General features: G+C 40.8%; 1 protein-coding gene across 13 annotated transcripts in view; it reads right to left on the bottom strand.

The window, feature by feature from the left end:
* Positions 1 to 20,012, bottom strand: part of LOC111141988 (ankyrin repeat and sterile alpha motif domain containing 1B) — a 1,155,119-nt gene that overhangs the window by 38,093 nt on the left and 1,097,014 nt on the right. For all 13 annotated transcript variants that reach the window (XM_022494890.1, XM_022494891.1, XM_022494892.1 and 10 more), the window contains 2 exons: positions 15,279 to 15,407; positions 13,322 to 13,393 (listed from right to left, as the gene is read on the bottom strand). In XM_022494890.1, coding sequence (XP_022350598.1) covers positions 13,322 to 13,393; positions 15,279 to 15,407 — 201 coding nt within the window. The remainder of the gene's footprint in view (positions 1 to 13,321; positions 13,394 to 15,278; positions 15,408 to 20,012) is intronic.

Genomic DNA, 20,012 nt, shown 5'->3' with positions numbered 1-20,012 from the left:
AAGAACGTGGTGATTTGCGTGACAGATGCGAGGGCGCGGGAGCAGAGAGCTGGAACAACAGGGCGGCGGGGACGCGGGCTCTTCCGCTCCCAATGAGGGCATCAGTGGTGACTTCTGTCCCGACAGGAAGATTCTACATCGTATGTTCAGTGACATTGAACAAAGAAGAAAACCTAAAAGACAGTCATTTCTTTTTCTTTTGTGGGTGCCCAGGATCCCTGCTTTCCTAACTGGAGGCCATCCTAACCCTAACCGGGCTGCGGGCCGTGCCTGGCTGCGGGGGATGGGGTGGGGGGGGACACACATCCCAGTCGGGAGTCCAAACCGCACCTCCCTCCCGCTGAGCGCCTTGACAAGAAGATGAGGGACCCTGGCTGGCCACAGAGGCACTCGGCGGGCCTTCAATGACCTGCTCCTTCTTTAAGGCATTTATAATTCTATAAGAGATAAAAATCCGACCTCTTTCAGGGGATTTTCTGTTGGTGGACTTTGACAGAGCTTTCAAAGAGGTCTTTTCATATGTTATTTTAACCAAAGATGAAAACACATAGAAAGAAAGCAAATACACTGAGTCTTCTGGGGGAATAATTCCGGGGGAGGGGGGGCAAGAAATCCAATAAAACGCCCACTTCATTTTATGGAGGCTCTACAGATATCGAAAAGTGAGCAAGGGCTTCAGTCCAATCATTGGCAGCCCACATCCTATTGTCTCCACTTGCTCTTACGTGTTGCAGTTACGGTTTTCTTCTCCTTCCCAGGGACAGAGGCAGCTAGGCTGGACATCACTGGTCAAGTTACAAAGCAATTGCTCTTGGGCAATGCCAGTCACTATGATCTATCTGCAAGCTCTGCTGGGATTCTGAATAGTTAATACTCCCATATATGTACATATGTTAAAACATTCGAGCTTTATTTATTTGTATAAACAGAATTTTCTTCTTCAGTAAAATGCTCAGAGCAAATCTTATGCTATGGTTCTCTTTTCTTTCCATTTTTTTTTTCCCTATGCCACACTCTATGGAATTTCAGAGGCTTCTCCCAGTCCTCAAATTCTGCTCCCCACCCCCACCTTCAGTGCCAGCTTTACAGGAAAGATTGATTTATAATGAGGACCTCTGGATACCTTAGCAACTGAACACTCCCAGGATGCCCCAAATTAACTTAACCTTTATAGCATCTTGTTCTCCTGCTAAAAAAGCATTATAGTGATAGTCAATTGTATTTTGTTCACAATTCCCCCAAATAAGATTATCATCCTTTCATTGCTCCAAGAGAAACAATATTTAGTTATACAGGGATGCTACATTTCTGAAACCTAAACTAAAAGGCAACTTTTGAATCTTAACAGCAAAGCCAGCTTTACATTTAGCACTTGGGTTTATCTGTAAGCTTTACACAGACTAGGGATTCCATATCCCTTGTATCTGCAGGTGGGCGCCCAAGACACCATTCTTAACAGGTAAAGTAATTGAACACATCTACAACATTTTTTTTAAAAGAGGGATTTTTTGGATTCACCCAAGAAAGCAATACCATCTTTTGTTTTTTCCTTTTTATAAATTATGAATTGCTTGGAATCTTTGTAGCAAGTCAGAAATTGCCATTAGTGCTTTTGTTTTATCCTTCTAGCATGCACCGGAAAGAAACAGTTTCTCATTTTCTAATGCAGAATCAACAGTATGAGAATATCCTTTTGAGCTGCAGGGATGCTCTGGTCTCAGAGCATGACTTTCATAAGTGTGAGTGAGAGCAAAGAGGTTTACGACAGGGAGCACTTCAGTTGTGAGCTGTAATGTTGCGATTGAGTCTGGAGTGATGTTTATGTTCCTAATGAGAATCATTTGTGCCCGTAACCAGTACAAAGAGGAAACAGAGTGGGGCAGCCCATGGGGAGGATGTCATCGACCCTTCATTCTTACAATACTCTGCTCATTTCCAATGTATTTTAAACACAGACTGGGGAATACATCTCCGAATGGTCTACTGCCTTCTAACTTACATTTTTAACCCACACATGGCTACCCTGAGAATGCTTTCTAGTTAGATATTCAAGTGCTGAGTCATAACTATTAATTTTGCCATATAATATTTTCTTTAGTTCGTTTCAAAGCTTAATTATTGTATTCAGTTTCAGCAAGTAAATTAAAATAAGATCAAACAATTATGTTTGGTAGCCCTAAGTGACTTTCAAATGACGTAAAAAAATGTATAAAACCAGGAGTATCATATTTCGTATTCAGCAAAACTAGTTATACATTGTGGAGATTATAAGAGGTAGAGAGCAGACCACAGATCAGCCGTTTGAAATTCACTTTGGAACTCAGTTTCAGTGTCATTTTTCTGGGAAAACCTCGTGTGGCCCCTCCAGCCTGACACGATGGCTGTCTCTTGCTCCCCAGGCCTGACCTGGGAACCTCTGCTGCTCTCCCTTGGGGTTAACTGTCCTGGTCTTGGGATTGTTTGTTTCCCTAACTCTGGGGGCGGGGGTTCCTTGAGGATAGCCCACCCCTTTCTTGATTTGTTTCTTGTCTCCCCCATGATGACTAGCACCTGGTCTTAGATTGAACCCTATGACATGGCCATTTTTATGGATCAAAAAAAACAGCTAAATGTCAGCAATTCCATAGGGTTCAATCTAACAGCTGCTGAAATCTGTGATTATTAAGTGAAAAAGCAAATGAATTAATGTACGGTAACGAGCACAAAGCCAACTTTATAAGAAAGAACCACAGTACCAGGCTCTCAACGCATGAAGAGCTCAGCAAACTTTCCAGAGAGCCCTTGTGCCCAGCGCTGTGCATGAAGGCCTTAGAAGAACTCAGAGAACCACAAACATGATTAGAGATAGGCCAAGAGATTCCTATGGGATGGGAAAGCTTCAGAGACCTCTGTGATTTATCAGCTCAAGGAGGGAAGGGCTGGGTGTTCATTTTTCTACTAAGAAACTGGTTCAAATTGCAAGCATGCAGATGAGAAGGAAAGACTTCTTGGGAGGGCAGGAGGATTATTAGGGACAGCTGGGAAGTTTTTCCCTCTGGGCATCTTTAAAAATAGTGCGGACTCTCATTTGTCACTAATGACTTAGGGGTAAGTCTCATTTGGCTGGGGAATGGGGCTCAAGGACCTCTCAAGGGCTTTTCCGGTCATGAGGATGCAACGTGAGGGCTGGGTGAAAACAGGGCCTTGCTCAGACCATGTGACAAGAGCAGACGGTGGGCAGGCAGCCACTCAAACGATTCCTCGGCATAGACTTGGCTCTTGCCCTGCCAAGTGTAACTCACACGCTCTGGCCGAGTCTAGCACAGCGCACGGCGATGCCCTCCATCTCTACCCCCTGGCCGAACGCTTCTACCAGGGCAGCCTGTCTACCCAGCGGACCTAACAGGAATGCCCAGCCTACCAAGGCAGTGCTTCTCAAACTTTTTTGAGCACTGGAATCCCATGGAAGACTTGTTAAATAACAAGATCGCTGGGCTCCACACCTAGAGTTTCTGATTCAGTAAGTGCCATGAACTGAATGTCTGTGATTCCCCCAGACTTCTAATGTTGAGTCCTAATCCCCAATGTATTAGCAGGTGGGGCCTCTGGGAGATGTTCGGGTTGTAAGAACAGAGCTCTGAATGGTGTTAGTGGGCTTATAAGAGGGGCCTCTTGCACTGTGAGAGGGGAGGGTGAAGATGACTGTCAATGAGCCAGGAAGAGGGCCGTCACCCGACACCAAATCTACCAGCACCTTGACCTTGGGATTTCTCAGCCTTCAGAACCCCGAGAAACAAATTTCTGCCTGTAATGTGGTATTTTTATTACAGCAGCCTGAACAAACTAAGACAGTAAGTGAGGTAGGGCCAAAGAGTTTGCATTTATAATAAATTTCCAGATGCTGCTGCTGCTACCACAGTTTGAAAACTTCTGCACTTAAAACAGTTGATTTTTGTTTTTTTTGTTTTTTTTTTTAAAGATTTTATTTATTTATTTGACAGACAGATCACAAGTAGGCAGAGAGGCAGGCAGAGAGAGAGAAGGAAGCAGGCTCCCCGCTGAGCAGAGAGCCCGATGCGGGGCTCGATCCCAGGACCCTGAGATCATGACCTGAGCTGAAGGCAGAGGCTTTAACCCACTGAGCCACCCAGGCGCCCCAACAGTTGATTTTTGATTGAAAGTCACTGTCAGAACTGTTCTCCGCTGCTATGCATGTAAACTCCGTTGTACTGCATCCCACATTAATTCAGAGAGCAGTTAATTTATCAAAACACACTATCCTCCACTCGACAAGAAATCTCCAAAACTCCTTAGTTAGCACTTAGTTACAGCTCTTGGTCTTCAGAGGAAATAACAAGAATTATTTAATCTTCCATAGTTTCTCAGGGGCTGTGAAAGTATAAAACATTCTTTACATAAACAGTTCAGGTCATAAAGATAGGTTCTGGAGTTAAATCTAGAATAGATGTTGATCAGACAGAGCTGATAAGCCCAGGGGTCACGCTGAAGATGTATGGTTTCTCATAAAAGTCCCCCAGTTCTGCCTCAATGAGGAGCACATCCAGGATATTAAGTACATCCTCTTGAGAGATGTGACAAGCAAACATCAACACATTTTTGTGTACTGCTTCAGGGAGTGTAAACTGGAACAATTTTTTGGGAAGGCAATTTGGCAACTTACCCCCAGAGTTTCAAGATGGGTATACTTTTGGCCTAGCCAAGCTACATTTAGTGGCTCATTCTAAGGAAATAATCAGACCAGCTGCAAAAGATTCAGGTCTAGGGATGTTGCCCACAGTATTGGTTATAATTTGAAAAGATTCCAAATGACCTAATAAGGGGAATGACCAGTAAGGGGAACTGGTTATGTAACTTTGGTTCAGTTATGAATTAGAATATTGTTCAACCACTGTGAGTGATACTGAAGATGAATATATATTGGAATAAACACTGTAAAATATATTGTTATGTTAAAAATAGATTAGAAAACAGAAAACAGTAGGCACTGAATATTTCTATTTCTTTCTAGGAAAGGGATGCCTATGAATGCATGATGAATCAGTCTGGAGGCTTACCTACGAACAAGGGGTTAAGAGAGAGGGGTTTACTATCTCTGTGTGACAAAATTACAATTGCTTTTATTTCTCCTCTCTGTAGCTCTATTTTTAGAACGGGATAACAATGAATTTGTATTGCTTCTGTAATAATAAAATGTGAGGTTTTAAAAACGTATAATATTTTGGTTAAAAAGCCAACTGTAAACATGTGAAAAAACACACCAACTTGTTTAATCCATCGCTTATAAGTACAACTGCAGTGTGTGTGTGTGTGTGTGTGTGCGCATCTTGAATTTATGGAGGGACCCACTGCCAAGCTCCTTCCTCCAGAAGGTACTGCACTAGAGCAAATGGGAGTACAGAAGGGCATGTTTGGATTCCTATCTTGCCTTCCCTGTGCGTCACGGTATTTAACCTCTATGTCTTAGTTGTTTCGTCTGTAAAATGGGTGTGTGAATACGGCATCTACTTTGGAGAGCCGTGAGGACTACGTAGTTCGGTGCCTAGCGTGTAGTGAGAACCAAAAGATTTCAGCTATTACTCTTATTCTGAGGATGGATGCTGTCGCTGAGCTGCTTTCCAAAGTATGACCTCCCACTAGCAAAAGAGAGCAGAAGTAAAAACAGGATCAGTGAGCACAGTGGAATCCTCTCTGGGCTGCAAGCTCGCCCAGCAGTGAAATGGCGGTTGCAACAATGAATGTTTGGTGGAGCCACGCATCTGGGTCGATGACAATGGACTCAGTACGTTACGAAAGAGAGCGTAAGACAAAGTGGGAATTAAAGACAGAGGCGGCCCGTGAAATCCGGTGCTGTGGAGTACTGAGGGTGTTACATGGGAAAAGAGCCAGTAACAAGAGGAACAGAAACACACACACACACACACACACACACACACAATTAAGAGAACGTGGGTTATGAAGACAATATGGGATGAAAGGATTGGAACTGTTCAGTCCCCAGGAAAACACCCACAAAGCGAAAGCACAGGTCCCTGTGAGCCCAGCTCAGCAGCAGACAGCCAGCAATGCTATTTCTTTGTGTGTATCGTCATTTTAACACACGTTCACATCGGTGGGCTTACACCTGACCTGGCTCGTGCAGTACTTGGGAGGGAGCAAAAGGGAAATAGTTGATTCTTCTCTGAAACTTGAGCCCATGGAGACTTACAAAAAAACAGTTGTTTACAGTGTTTTTTTTCCCCAGCCTGGTTTCTAAGTAGTAGTCCCTGAAATGATTTCTGGGAACGACAATTCCTCATAGACGGGAGTTGCAGAAGGAACCAAACGTGACTTTAGACAAGTGGGAATTAAAGACAGAGGAGGCCCACGATATCTTTCAGAGATGGGGACTAGTGAGGGTGTTACAGGAGTCTAAGATCAAAGAGGCTTTTTAACATTCCCATCTAATTCTAAAATCTTTTTTTCAAGCTTTCCAATCCGTTCTCCGACATTAATTTGTTTCCTTATAAGCACAGAAAAAAAGACAGCCTTCAGAATTCAACCAAGGCGCAATTATTTGGAAGTCTATATATCTGAAAATTCAACTTTAGAATTGCCTCCAGACCGGAAGTTTAAAAGTGAGATAGGTGCAGGGGAACAGACTCAACAAGAACACTGAACTGTGGCATCTGAACTCTCTAAGCCCTTTGGGAAATAAAGATTTCCCAATAAATTTGCCAGAAGAGCTGCTTATTCCTGACTTAAAAATGATTTGTAAATAATTCCTGTCTTGGATGGAGAAGACAGATTTCTACCTGACTGTAGTTGAAAACGGTATCTGTTTTCTTTCCTTTTTTTTTTTTTTTAAAGATTTTATTTATTTACCTGACAGAGAGAGATCACAAGCAGGCAGAGAGGCAGGTAGAGAGAGAGGAGGAAGCAGGCTCCCCGCTGAGCAGAGAGCCCGACGCGGGGCTTGATCCCAGGACCCTGAGATCATGACCCGAGCCGAAGGCAGCGGCCCAACCCACTGAGCCACCCAGGCGCCCCTTCTTTCTTTTTTTTAAAAGAGAAATTTCCTTGAGCACAGACACCTGTGAACAATACTAATCATCAACTATGAGATTAGAGAAAATCAGATTTTGCAGAGTATTAAATTAAATATAATGGCCCGCCTCGTACAGTTGCACAGGTTTCATAATGGTATATCTAATTAGAGAAGTGACTGACCACCGTGTGTTAGTGATAATTATACCCCGAGGCAAAATTCAGGGCTGGGGCATGGGGTATGTGTGTAAGTCTGGTGAGGCAAAAAGGACTAGAACCTCATCTGGCCTTTCACCAACCACTGTACATCTTAGAATCTTTGAAGTGGGAGTCACTTATACCAAAGAGAACACCGAAAGGCCAAAGCAATGTCTTTATTGCTTTGTGAAGTTCAGTCCTGTGGACACATTATTTAAAAGAGACAAGCTAATCCCAACTGATTGAGGAACAAGTCACCTTCCCAAAATACAAAACTGCAAAATTACATTTACCCTCTTATCTACAGTTTCCCATCATTTTCTCTTTCAGTGAAGGCCTTTAAAAACTGGAATAAGAGTGCAAGATGCCCAAGTTTTTGAATACTCTCTTACATTTTTGTGAACACAGAAAACCAGGGAAATCGCTGGGACACTGGCATTATACTTGCGGGAAAACAAATGAAAAAACCCAAAGCAAATATCTCCATCAACTTACTTGTTTTTCAAATTTTAGAGGAAGAGGTCAATGTGTTTTTGAGGTTTTTACTGAACTAGACTCTACAAGCATCTAGAACCATAGAATTTTTTTTGAACCATCAAAACCACTTTAAAAGGCAGCTATGCTATGGGAGACCCTGGGGATATAATATACATAGTTCCTGCCCTCCAGGGGCATGGGGCCTAATGACCCAGGTGCATGTACAGTGTGACATGAGGGGTGACAGAAGGAAGGTTCTGTGTTCTGTGGGGAACATCTTAGGGGCCATCGAATTCTGGATCTCAGAACTAATGCTTCCCCTCAGGAGTCCTTTCAGAAATGAAGATGGTCTCTGAGCACAGAGTTAGCTGGAGAACCCAGCCAGTAACGTAAAAGGCAGCACTAAATGAGTATGCTCAGATTAAACAGACATCTCTTACAACTCCTCACATATTACTAATATAGGTTTTTAGATTTTTAATTTTCACTAGGTCTGTAAACCTGTCACAGGAAAGGAAATAAGCGGCCACGTTGTTCTACTGAAGAGCAAAATAATTCGCAGAACTCAATCTTCCTAAAAGTGTGCCTCAATATCAAGGCCTATCTAATCTCTTAGGCTTTTATTGTAGAAAACTCTGAAAGATAAGACAAAAATTACAATTTTGCTTTAAAAAATTATCGGGGTTTAATGCAAGTTCCTATTGATTCTTCTTCACTAAACACAATTCAGAAGATAATTTTAAGAGAGTTTGGAGCCAGGAGAAAAAAATCTTAAGACGAAAACCTGCATACAAATGTTTATAGCAGCTCTACTCATAACTGCAAAACCTAGAGGCAACCAACGTGGACTTCCACAGGTAAATGGATGTGGTATATCCACATGAGGGATTAGTACTCAGTGATTAGAAACAAAGAGCTGGGGGCACCTGGGTGGCTCAGTGGTTGAGCCTCTGCCTTCGGCTCGGGCCTTGATCTTGGGGTCCTGGGATCGAGCCCCCACATTGGGCTCTCTGCTCGACGGGGAGCCTACTCCCCACCCCACTCCCCGTCTCTCTGCCTACTTGTGATCTCTGTCTGTCAAATAAATAAATAAAATCTTTAAAAAAAAAAAAACAAAAAAGAGCTGTCAAGCCACAAAAGACATAGAAGAAAGCTTAAAAGCATATTATTGCTAAATGAAAGAAGTCAGTCTGGAAAGGGTACCTACTGTATGATTCCCACTATAGGACATTCTGGAAAAGGCCAAAGTATAGAGACAGTAAAAAGGTGAGTGGTTGTCGGGGGCTGGAGGGGAGAGAAGGTGAACAGGTGGAGCAGAGGGGATGTTTAGGGCATGAAAGGATTCTTTGTGATAACTGTCATGGGAGATACAGGACATTACGCATTTGTGAAAACCCGAACACCGTGTATAACATGAAGAATGAGCTCTAATGTAAACCACAGACTTTAGTTAATGACATAACAGTAACTGGTTCATAATTATGACGAAGGTAGCACACCAATGTAGATGTTACTAATAAGGGCAGCTGTGAGGCCAGTGGTGGTGGATATAAATCAAGAACTCTGTGGTTTTTGTTGTTGTTTTTTTAAAGAAGAGGATATTATCTTTTTTATTTTATATTAAGATTTTATCTGGCAGAGAGAAAGAGAGAGAGACAGCACAAGCAGGGCGAGATGCAGAGGGAGAGGGGAAGTAGGCTCCCTGCCGAGCAAGGGAAGCCCGATATGGGACTCGGTCCCAGACCCCAAACCCATGACCCGAGCTGAAGGCAGTTTAACCAACTGAGCCACCCAGGCGCCCCAAGAACTTTGTGCTTTATGCTCAATTTATCTGTTAACCCAAAACTGTTCTAAAAAGTCAAGTCTATCAGAAAAATTGTACGACAGGTTAAAGAGGGAAAAAGGCTGGCTAATCTGAACAGAGACAGAAGGGATTCCATATTGTAAAATGATGTGAATTCCTTACATCTCACACACCTTAGCTTACGATGGCCTATTTTTGACTGAAACAATATGTGTCTAGTTAAACACCAGGACATCAGTGTAGTATTATCTTTGCTTCAGAACTGGAGGGGATGTTAGAGATGAATAAACAGGTTGAGATAAACTTAGAAATTAACTGTGCCTACCGAACACTCCGAATGTTTCTGAAGAAGGAAAATTGTGTATGGTTTGTTCTGGAGCAAAGTACATATGTTTAAGTATTGTGGGTAAAAATACAGTTGCTTAAGATGCAGTAAAAACACTCCTGAAATTTTTATTTAGGGTAACAGATTGGCATGTACCCCGAATTACTACATATGACTGTACCTAAATGGTTTAATGTGGCTAATTTTACAGAGTCTTTGAGGGTTCTTAAAGCTCTTTATCAATATAAATGATCCACATTTTCAGCTGTTTTAAAATTCAGGAAAATAAAGGTTCCACGGGCTCATTAGACAGGTGGTGCAGCCTCGGGTCAGGAGTTTGGAGGTAAAGGTAAATCACCCCAGTTCCAACCCTGGCTGGACAGCTTCCTTGCTGGGTCACCTGGGGTAAGTTACTTGACTTTTCTTTTGCCTTGCTTCCCCCACATGAAAGGCGGGAACAATAGCAATAGTTACCCCATGATTAGATGAACGAATGCACAGAATCACGTGTGCGAGGCCTGCAATACAGCTCTTGAGCATTAACTGTTATTGGTATGGATAAACCGACTTTAGGAGACCCTGCCTTTTGGGGAATCACGTAGCATGCTCCTGCAGACAGACGGATGCACAAAGACCCCCCCCTCCCAACAGTGGTACTTCTCCCACTTTGGGGAAACTAAAAATGTTAACATGTTGGACTCCTCCACTGACCTGTGAAGTCAGTGGGAGCAGGAGCCAAATCTTTGGCATGTGTGTTAACAAAGTACACCAAGGAAATATTTCTCAGAATAAAGAACCAAACTGATTTACTTCTTACTGGGAAAGTAGTTTTAATTTCAACTATAACACATACTGTTGAGTTGAAAGGTCTTCCCCCACCCCCACCAAACGAGTAAACCAGGTCAAGTTTAATCTACAGTACTTTGGCCTAATGATATTACTATATATCAATTTTTAAGATCCTCTGTGTTCTGAAGTATTTCCCTGGGTGGACTTGATGATTCTGGGACTTTGGGCTGCGAGGCCACCATGTTGAAAACAGAGAAAACAGCAACTTGAGGGTCAAACTGAAAATTAACTGCAAGTAGAGACGGACCCCATTTTCAGCTGGTGAGGGTTCTAACTCACAACACAACAGTCCCGGATAACAGCAAGTCTGTGCTTCTAGTTAGGAAAGGCTCTAGTGAATCCAGTGAGTGCAATGTTAGCTTCTGTACCAGACACTGATATTTATTTAATCAGGATGGAAAATAAGAGTTGGTAATATTTGAAGAAGCAATAAAGTTCCTATTTTCATGTAAACGACCCCAAGTAAACACCAAGGGCAGCAAACCAGAAAAAACACCCCAAAGAACAGAATGGCTTCTAACAGACGGCCTTTTCTGTTTCATTTTAAGCAAAAGACAAGTATTTGACTAAATTATTCTCCACGGACACTATTAAAATGGCTTTCCTGTTGTTATCAGAATGGAATTTCAGATCCACTTAATTTCAAGAAATTGACTGAAATTCAAATCACAAATCTGGTTTTAAATGGTGCTCTGTACTCTATGCACTATTTATGCTGATTACAGCATTGAAGTAGCTGGGCTCCGATAACAGAGTTAATAGTATTAAATCAGAGATGCCAAATTAATTTCTTAGATGTGTTCATAAATAGCTCTAAAATTATTATGAGGCTTGACGGTTGAAAAATGTTCCTATTTTCTTATTGTTCAATGGTGACATAATTTAGATCAGATATACATTGAAAATACAAGATTATAATATAAAATTATATTATAAATTATAAAACTATGAACGAGGACCCCTAAGGGGCATCTAGTCCAATGTCCTCATTTTCTAAGTAAGAAAACGAGGCCTTGGAGGAGCAGGGGAGCGTAGTAGTTGAATGCTTGGGCTCTGGAGTCTGAAAGACCTGTGTTCCAGTTCCAGATTGGCAAGTTCTTTACTATGTGACCTTGGGAAGGTTACTTAGCCTCCTCAAGCTTCAGGTCTCTTCAAGTGTAGAATGGGGATAAGGACTGCACTAAGCTCTAGGTTTGTGGTAGGATTAAATGGGATAAATATGCAAAACATTCAGCTCAGCACAGAAAATTGGTACATTTTAACTACTCCTTAAATATTAGCAGTTATTATCATCATGACTAAGAGTGACTTCCAAGGCAATGTAAGCAGCATCAAAACCAGAACATGGAGTTCCTGACACATATCACAGCTTTTCTTCATCTAAATGCAGTACCTGGGATAAAAGATTTATTGGCACAGACAATATAAGTATAACTCTACATCAAACAGAAGGATAACTAATTTCAGTCTTTCTGTTACTGAACTGATCCGAATATTAAATCAGCGATTACTTCTGGAGGTCTCAATTTCATGAAGATTCACCCATACTTAGCTTTCCATGAGCAATTGACATTACATATTTGCCTTCCTGTTTTAAATTTTTAAATATTTCTCACCCGATGCCTGCTCATGTAAAAAAAAAACAAAAAAAAACAACGTATATTGGCCACAAGTAAGAGCTAGGATTCACTTGCTAACAATGTTAAATTTGACTCTGGTTAGTTGCTATATGAAATGAGTCTACTATTCTTAATCTGTACTGTCAGGTGTGGCCATAGCCTCTATACATCTGTTATGGAGGAAGCAAGGATAAGGGACACATTTAAAACAAACAAACAGACAAGCGGGGGAAGGATAGGGTGGCTGGGTTATGGACATTGGGGGAGGTATGTGCTATGGTGAGTGCCGTGAACTGTGTAAGACTGATGATTCACCTGTACCCCTGAAGCAAATAATACACTGTATGTTAATAAACAAATAATATGTTAATAAAACAAACAAACAAACAAACAAAACTATAGTGGATGTGTAGTATGAGTAAGATTCAGTTTGGGTAGTAGAGACTCCTGGGAATCCAGGGACCAATGATCACAGACATTTACAGTTGCCATTTTTGTCAATATTGACTGCCCTTACCTGATTTACTCAGAGTTGAATGTTTTTTTCTTATACAAAAAAAAAAACCAAAAAACAAAAACCTCAGAGTTGAGAAGTCTCATAAAGAATATTGGCTTTATACAATAAGCTCTTGATAGCTGAGCATTTGATAATCTTTTATGTAATTGGTGGTCTTCACAGTAAATATTCTCAGACTGCTTAAAGCGTTTTCTTGCAATAAACTAAAGACTGTCTCTTAAGCTGGAGAATGACCAAAGTACATACAATTAACTTTAAATCTTTAAAAATAAGAGTAAATGCAACATGGCATAAATACATCAGTACGTCCAGCAGATATCAACTCACACTACAGTCAGATAAGCTCAAGTATAAACATGAACAAAGACTAAACACCTTTTTATGTAACAGTAATGTGATTCAGCAGACCAGCAGATGAAGAAAATAGTCATTTGAAAAGTGGTAATTTGTAACCATACCCGGTATTTAGTATTTCAGCGACTAGAAATAAAATTGTTTGGCAAACTTACCCGCATTTTTGCACAGGCATCTTGGGTTGATTCTGTCCCTCTGAGCTCTTTTATCAGCATAGAACCTAAATACTAAAATACAAAACAATTCAATGGTTTATGAAAAAATATAGTAAGAGTTGCGATTTAAAACCACACTGTGGAAGTCCTACTGGCTGGGTTTCCTGGCTGAAAGTTGTTAGATAACTTTTATAAACTAAGAGTAATCCTAACAAATAAATGCTTTTAAAGAGAGAATGCTGTAGAATTAACTACAGTTCTGAGAGCTGTAAATTGCCCTTTATAATAAAACCGCAGCATTTTCTAAAGATGCCATCTTTCAAATCATATTTAACTGCAAAATGGGGGCATCTAAAAATGTTTTTCCTTTTTTTTTTTTTTAGGCAGCAATGTCTGCAAAAATAAATCACGCTACCCTCCACATAATTACAGGGTTGTATGAGACAGCTGAGAAGCTAAGCGATATGCACCCCATTTGGGCTGAGTTGGCTGCGTAGGTAATTAACGTTAGGCCGCTCTCGGGCGGAGATTCAGTTCGGGGTCTCAGCGTTCACAGCTGCGCGCCCAGTGCTTGATCCACCTGGGAATGAGATGGGCACAAGGTGGGAGCCTGCGGGGACGAGGAACGACCTCTCCGTTGTTCCAGAAGGGGGAGAGTCCAGTTCCTGGTGCACACCGACACGGAGGGGCTGAATGGGGTAGGAGAGATGAGAACGTCCTCACTTTTTTGTTAGGGGATCTGATCCAATACTGCCTCGGTGCCAAACGCCACTCACTAAGTTCTGGCTGGGGGGCGGGGAGGACGACAAAGAGTTTGTAGCAAAATGTCTATTTTGCCTTTCCATCAATTGACTCCTCTCCAACTTTTCGAAGCTTCAATAGGGTTTCTTTCTTTTGTCATTTTTTTCCTTCCCTAATCTAACTGCCCCCAACAAAAAAAAAAAAAAAAAAAAAAAAGAGCGCGAAAGAGCTCTATGTGTCTTTAAAAAAACAAAAAACAAAACAAAATGAAAATCATAATTTTCCTTACATGGCACGGGGCAAAAACCCGACTGCGAACCGGGCGTGCGGACCAGGCACAGCCGGACGCGAAGAGGGGCGTGCTTTGAAAGAGCGGGGGCGTGGCTGAGGGCCCCGCAGCAAGGCGAGCTCCAAAGGCCCAAGGGTTTGTGGGGCGTTTGAGCTTTGCAGGAAGGAGGCATTTCAGTTCCACAGTCTGGAGAGATTACTGCTGAGATGAACCCAATGCTCCACGATAAGTAGGCAGTAAAAGAGGTATAGATAATAAAACGAACAAAAGGCCGAAATTGCTAGGCGACAACCAGAATGCCCACGTCTTAATCAAATTAAGAAAAAGGATCTCGGAGAAATCCTTGCCTTTTCAGCTATGGGGGAATTCTGCCCTAACTGAAACATTTCTTTTTTAAAAAGAGGTGATTTTACTTTTCCTGCTGCAGCCATGACAACCACCTGTCCCCAAACCTATGGTATTCTTTCAATATTTACCTGTTCATATTACTTGTAATTCTCAGCTCAGCCTGATTCTGTCTCCTATTAGAACAAGGTATCCAGTAATAGAACCCTAATGAAAAAAATCGGGTAGTAGACCCAGTGTTTTGGGATCATTGGTCAGTGAATGTTGCTGTCTATATATGTTATACTTATATGCATTTCCATTTTAAGATTGTGCTTTAACATATTTCATTTAAAATATACAACTGTGTAAGAAGAAGGCAAAATAGACCTTAAGCTTACAAGAATAAAAGGGATTATTAACCTCTATTTACTTGGACATTCTCAGTATAGGAAAGGCTACTTTAAGGAAAAGAGAAGGGGAGAACATTTTAAGAGTTCCATTGATGGCCACTTCGGTGTATTTCCAATATAAAAGTAAACAAGCCAGAAGTACACCCTCTATTCCCGCTGGTACCCAAATACTGAATAGATGGTAACTTACAAAAGCTTTGTAATCACATGATTGGAAGATGAGCTTTTCTGGGTGGTGCTGCCAGTACTGAACTGGAGTTGAGGCTGTGGCTTCATTTGGAGGTCGCAAAGTAATGGAAGGTTCTCCCCAGTCTCCTGTCTGAAAATCACATTTATTCTAGAGGTAATATGAGCAGTTGGCAAAGTTCATTCCCTATAGTTAGCCTGAGTTCATTTTACACATGTGTGCTAGAATGGGCAAATGCGTCTGGGTGTATTATATGTGTAGAAATACTTTTACTATTTTTTATTGGTTTTATATATGTGATAGCATCATATTTCCCAAAGCTGAGTTAATTTCTCAGGCGTGAAAGAAGTTATTCCATTTTTAGAAGGACACCCTAAGCTATGTGATTTTAAAATAAAACATGGAGATACTCATAATGATGCACTAATTCATAATTTTCTGTTACAACAGAAAAAGAACATATGAACTTTGAAAGACTTTTCTGTTTTTAAGCTTGCTTATTTGAACTTTTTAGTCTGAATTGTTTTTACATTCAGAATACACAGCTTCATGAATTTCAGTTTCCAAATATGACATGTACCATGTACTTGGGATGATTTTAGATCTCTGGAGAAAAGGTAGTGTAAGTGTGATTCTAAACAAAATTTCACAAGAAAAATTTACAAATGGATGACTAGTTTTCCTCATCTGAGTTCACTTGTATTGATAAAATGCCACTGTGACAGTCTTGGATGTATTCAGCTACCTTTCTCAGAAAACCTAAAGCACAAATGAATAATAAACATTCAAATGCCAAGTTTGGTCATACGTGCATATGCATGTACTTGAGGATCTTAATTCACAAATACAGGCAAATGCACATATGATGGCGTATCCCACTAAGACAGACCCAAGACAGAAGGACATCCCATCCTTCCATCTATCATTTTCCATGAGGTTAGCTTCGACTAGTTTTATTACTATAATGGCTTAGTGTGAGCATCTATAAAGTCAAAGGCTGGCGTTGGCAGGTCTGTTCTGGGTTCTAATCTGATTTAGATATTATAATAGGGGTGATTTCTCACTCTTTTCCCAGGTAAAGTTCCCAATTTCTCAAAATTCAACTCTTTGTTCTCAAATGGACATTAACAAAAACTAGACAACAGGTAGATTTCCAAAGTTACTCTCTTTTAACCTGGATCTGGCTGCTCTTGTAGAATTAAAAGAATTACCTTTCTCAGGAGTTGAAAGGATATAAATAGGTCTCATGAGCTCCCAAACCAAGTAAAACTTTGGTCAGAGACCAAGTTCTACTGAAGTACTAACAAATGGATTAATACTGTAGGGTTTCTTAAGGAGGATTTTCAAGGAATCTAGCATAAGAACACAGAATTTTGGGTGTAGGTGTATGTTTTGGGGGGAGAAAAAAGTCGACAGCTTTCAATAAATTCTCCGAAAGGCTCAGAAACTCCAGCAGGTTAAAAACCGTGAGTCTCCAGAAGTAGCTTACACGGGACGTGTGTTTTGGGGAAGAGGACTAGCATTTCAATTTTCTCTGTGCAGTTTGGACTTACGTTAGGTGACACGTGAGGTTGGCTGCTAAGGCTGGGAAGTGTTAGGAATAGGCTTTGCTTTCTGAAGTTTCTGTCTTTGAAAAACCAAAAGAAAATTCTAGAGCCCCTCAGGAATGCACAGGCCTTTTCACTGAGGCAGAGAACCTCTAGTCTAAGCCATTCTGTTAGTTTGGTTCTAGATCCTAACTTACTTGCATATGGCTTGGTTCTCCTATCTCCTGTCTGTTGAAATTGTTAAGACTTTACCTGAAATAATTACTTTAGCATTTCTGTCTGTCTTTATGACCCATCCCTGACTCATTCTTGAGTTTTCTAAGTTTTATTTTGTTAAAAAAAAAAAAAAAAAAAGACTGGCTGCAATTAATTCCAGGAGAAAGTTTTCCTCTGGCTGCCTATTATGATCTTCTCTTTCTCTTTCAAACATCTGGTCTACAACATCTATCAGTCTTTAATTCAACTGGCTGTGATTTGCTCTTAAAAAAAAAAAAAACTAGTATGAAATTGAAAATGTAGAAAATGTGGATTTCAAAGCTATTTTGAAGCTGACTGTAATAACCTTTAAGTGATAATACCTATAGTTAAAACTCTGGAAACATGCAGCCAGGAGTTCTTAATTAAAAGCTCTCCCCAAATCCAGCAAATCCTCTAGTCCGCCCCATTCACCTTCTTCCCCTCCCTCGATAAAGCAACAACAACACAGCAAACAGGTGTTGTACATTTAAGTCACGGGTAACACTGTTAACAGAACAACAGAAGTTTGCACGCAACTCCGTGGAATGATACAAAAGGAGGAGCTGGTTGACGTTAAGATCTTTCGATCCAGTGTTTTCCGGGTGACAAATGAAACCCAGCATCAGATAATCACTTCAGCCCTGTCTTAGTTTAGCTGAAGTATCCCTTGGCTGAGCTCAACAGGCAGTTCTCACAACAGCCTGAACAGCCATGGCAGGCACTGGGGGTACCACGGGTTGCGGAGCAAAGGCTGGGAACAGGGCTGGGGTGGGGATGAGTGGGGTGCAGCCAGGGTTATGGGGACATTTCAGGTGTTAGTACATTAAGCATGCAAATCGTATGCAAACTCATTCTCTAGTTGCTGAATTAACTCAGGCACTTTTATAATTAAACTTCAATGTGAGTTTCATACACGTCAAGCAGAACTACAGCCAAATGCTCATCCCAATATTCACACCATCCACGTAAGTTGTAGCAGCCATTTTGGGAAGAACGAGCCCCAGCACATAGCACCTCAGTCTGGAAATCATCCCAACCTCTTATTTGATAACCACTTGAAAAACGGGTGGCACATCCAATAAACTCAGTTTAGGCAGGGCCATCATCTGCTCTCTGGGACTCCACTTTGTCCTGAAATCACAAGCCACCTGCTTTGAATTCAGAGTGATCTGACAGGGCCTTCCTACGTGCTATGGGGGAGGGGAGGGAATTATGCGGAAGAGAAATACAATCCCTCCTTTATGTTCTTTGTGGCCTTGAAACATTACTCCAGTCCAAATATTTTAAAATTCTCTATATAGGGACTGGATCTATCTTTCTGGAATAAGAACTGAGTTTTGTCATATGTAGGGCCTATTTCCAGATGTTCATTTTCAAAGATGTAAACAGTGTTCTTAAGATTGAAGTTACAAAAAACATAAATGTACTTGCTTCCTGGAAATTCGTCAGCTTATTATTACTGTGTTTCACTTTAGACCGAAGAATATTTATAAGGCACCACTTGCACGTGTTCAGTCTTCCCTCTGGAGTTAGCTTTCTGAGAGTGGATGGATTTGGTGATACTACTGCCAGCAGGAGGTATGGACTGGGCCTTGGGTTATAGCTTCAACTGGGCCACGGACAGTAAAAGAAAAAAAGATTGGAGAGAATAATGTCCGTTCTGGACACTGGACGGCACCAGGGATGAACTATGGAGGAAGCCGGTAGGGTGGTACAGGGTAGGGACCAGTGAAAGAAACCAAAAAGCAAATTAGGGTTTCCACCTCAGCTATACAATAATTTCAAATGGGGAGGCCCATTGTTAGGTCTTGTAAAATAGTACACTCATATCAAGATGGTACCTGCATTTCCTCAGGTAAATTAATAAAAGTAATTCTCCAGGTAAGTTAATAAAATTAATTTAATAATTTCCCAGTTTTAAAAAACGTGTTAAATATGAAAAAAATCAAACAGACCTAAAACGTCTTTTGCCTCAAAGAAGGTTTATAATCAAACCTTACCCTCGACGAATAGTAGATTTAAACTCAGGGAACAGCGATGCAATTATATTTAAGTAGAATAACAAAACAGGAAAAGATTGGGGTAAAATTCTATTTTAAATTATTACTGGCTGGCAGTACTCTTTAAAAGTTTTAAGTAATTATAGAAGAGAAATTCAATGATTCGAGACACTCTTACTAAATGTCTCCAGGCTGCTTTTTTAGAGCTTAAAATACTTAAAACTTTCCTTTATGTTCATGTATTGAATGATTTTAATATTCTAAGAATTTGGTCATGGCTTAAAACCTCATCTACTTGGTATGTATGTATGTATTTCCTGTAGGATATTATCAATGAAACAAAGGAAAATGGACATCATGAAGAATCCTTTCCAGCTCAAATAAAAATTAAACTGTGAATATAGAGAAAAAACATAATTTGAGATTAGAGCTATAAGTGGAAAATTGATTCTGTTGAACAGGTATTTACCAACTGCCAACTCGGCGTGCACAGTCTGGCGGAGTGTGAAGGGCTACGGTAGGGCCATACTTAACATGATGTAATTAAATCAAACGTCTTTTATCCCACCAACTGAAAAGTATAAAATCATTAACTGAATTTAGTTGTGACCCAGGAAAAAATTCACAAAAGTCTGCAGATAGATTTTTGTTGGATGGCGGAGACTAAAATGCAGCTTTTCAACTTTGCTTTATTCCAAAGGTGTTACAGATGTATGACTTCTGGTTCAAATGCACCAGATACATAAGGCTAATGGAAAAACACTGTATTGCAGAGTTCTCTCCTCCAAACACGGAAACTGAAGATACTACATACTCTCTATCCTCTGTGCATATGAAGGGAACATCGTCTGTAATCTTATTTTCTTCTTGAGAAAAACATTTCCTAAGGATATCAGTAAATAATTAAAAGCCAGAGTTATGACTTAGCTTCCTAACATGAACAGAAAGGTATG

This window comes from Enhydra lutris, unplaced genomic scaffold (genome assembly GCF_002288905.1).
Source record: "Enhydra lutris kenyoni isolate GAN:26980312 unplaced genomic scaffold, ASM228890v2 scaffoldscaffold7, whole genome shotgun sequence".
In the NCBI taxonomy this organism is placed as follows: Eukaryota; Metazoa; Chordata; class Mammalia; order Carnivora; family Mustelidae; genus Enhydra; species Enhydra lutris.
The sequence above is the reverse complement of the archived record's forward strand: the minus strand, read 5'-3'. Positions and strand labels throughout refer to the sequence as shown.